General features: G+C 41.1%; 1 protein-coding gene across 1 annotated transcript in view; it reads left to right on the top strand.

Annotated features, from left to right (window-relative positions):
• KNG1 (kininogen 1) overlaps window positions 1-1,510 on the top strand; it is a 42,869-nt gene that overhangs the window by 16,827 nt on the left and 24,532 nt on the right. The window contains exon 3 of the mRNA XM_007935983.1: window positions 151-232. Coding sequence (XP_007934174.1) covers window positions 151-232 — 82 coding nt within the window. The remainder of the gene's footprint in view (window positions 1-150; window positions 233-1,510) is intronic.

Raw genomic sequence — 1,510 nt, forward strand, 5'->3', positions numbered from 1 at the left:
TTCTACTCTGTCCTATAGGGTGCTTATGGGTCAGAATACACTGGATGGCAGTGGTTTTGTTTTGTCTTGTTTTTATGTTTAGTGACAGTCTAGGTGGACTTCTTCACCTAAAAGATTAAGATAAATGGTCTCTGTTTCCTCCCTTTGTAGGCCACAGGAGAATGCACAGCAATAGTGAAGAAGAAGAATACAAAATTCATCATTTCTACCCAGACCTGCCATATTACTCCAGGTAGCTGATATCTGGGGTGGCAATGCTGCTGTGGGAAAAAAATGAATCATTCTTGTTTTTTATTTTGTTTTGTTTTTTGAACATCTTATTGTGGTTTGGGTGAAAGTTTACAGGGAAAATTCGTTTTCCACTCAACAATTTACACAGATTTTGTTTCATGACATTGGTTGCAATCCCCTCAATGTAACAGCACCCTTCCCACTTCCTCCCTGGGTTCCCCCTTTTCATTTGCCCATCTTCCCTGCCCCTTCTTGCTTTCTGAACTTTGTTTTTGGTGTCACATTGTTGATTGTTCTGAGGAACACATTCATCACAGGTGTAATTGTTCACTTTATAGGCTTGCTATTGTTTGGCTGAAAGGTTATCCCCAGGAGTGAGTTAATTGACCCTAACTTCTGATGGTTCTTTTTGCTAAACTTGTTTCAATAATTTTAACATTGGGGGGAAAAAAAAATCTCTTTTTCTATTTTTAACCCTAGACTGCACTCTAGTTCTGATTAAGCCCATCCTGTTTCTGTTTTGGATCTGTGGTGACACAGTGGTTATGTGCTAAGCTACTAAGTGAGAGGTCAGTGATTTGAATCCACCAGCTTCTCCACAGGAGAGAAATGGGGGCAATCTGCTTCCACAAAGATTTACAGCCGTCCTACAAGGTTGCTGTGAGTTGGAACCAACTCTACAGTAGTTAATGGCTTTGGTTTTGGTTTGGTGTTTCTGGACCAACCCAGGCCAGGCCCCTGCCCCCTGCTGGAGGACAGCAATAGCAATGACAGTTGCAGCATCTGGATAAGGGAGACAAGGAGGGAGTGCTAGAGCAGCAGAGTCTTGAACATGGGGTGAGGCTTAGGCCAACCATCCCCTTAGCGCTATTTCCTGATATTCTTCTTCTGTGGTACATTGTGTTAGGTGTGTGCAAAGGCTTTGCAAAAAGACAAGACCCAAAACCTGTCCCTTGATTATGGCAGCATCCTACAGTAAGAAAAGCACAGGCTTTGAGGTCACACCTGGTCTGGAATATTTCAAATGACTTTAGCTTTCTTTTTCTATAGCTCTTCTATTTTCTGTTTCATTGATTTCTGCTCGAATCTTGATTATTTCCTTCCTTCTTGTAACTGTGGGTTTTTCTTGCTGTTCTTTCTCTAATTGTTGGAGATGTTCGTTTAAAGTGTTGATTTTGACTCTTTCTTTTTTTTTGATGTGTGCACTTATTGCTATAAATTGGCCTCTGATCACTGCTTTTGCTGTGTCCCAAAGATTTTGGTATGTTGTGTTTTCATT

This window comes from Orycteropus afer, unplaced genomic scaffold, assembly GCF_000298275.1.
Source record: "Orycteropus afer afer isolate SDZICR_OR568_19922 unplaced genomic scaffold, OryAfe1.0 scaffold00032, whole genome shotgun sequence".
Classification (NCBI taxonomy): domain Eukaryota; kingdom Metazoa; phylum Chordata; class Mammalia; order Tubulidentata; family Orycteropodidae; genus Orycteropus; species Orycteropus afer.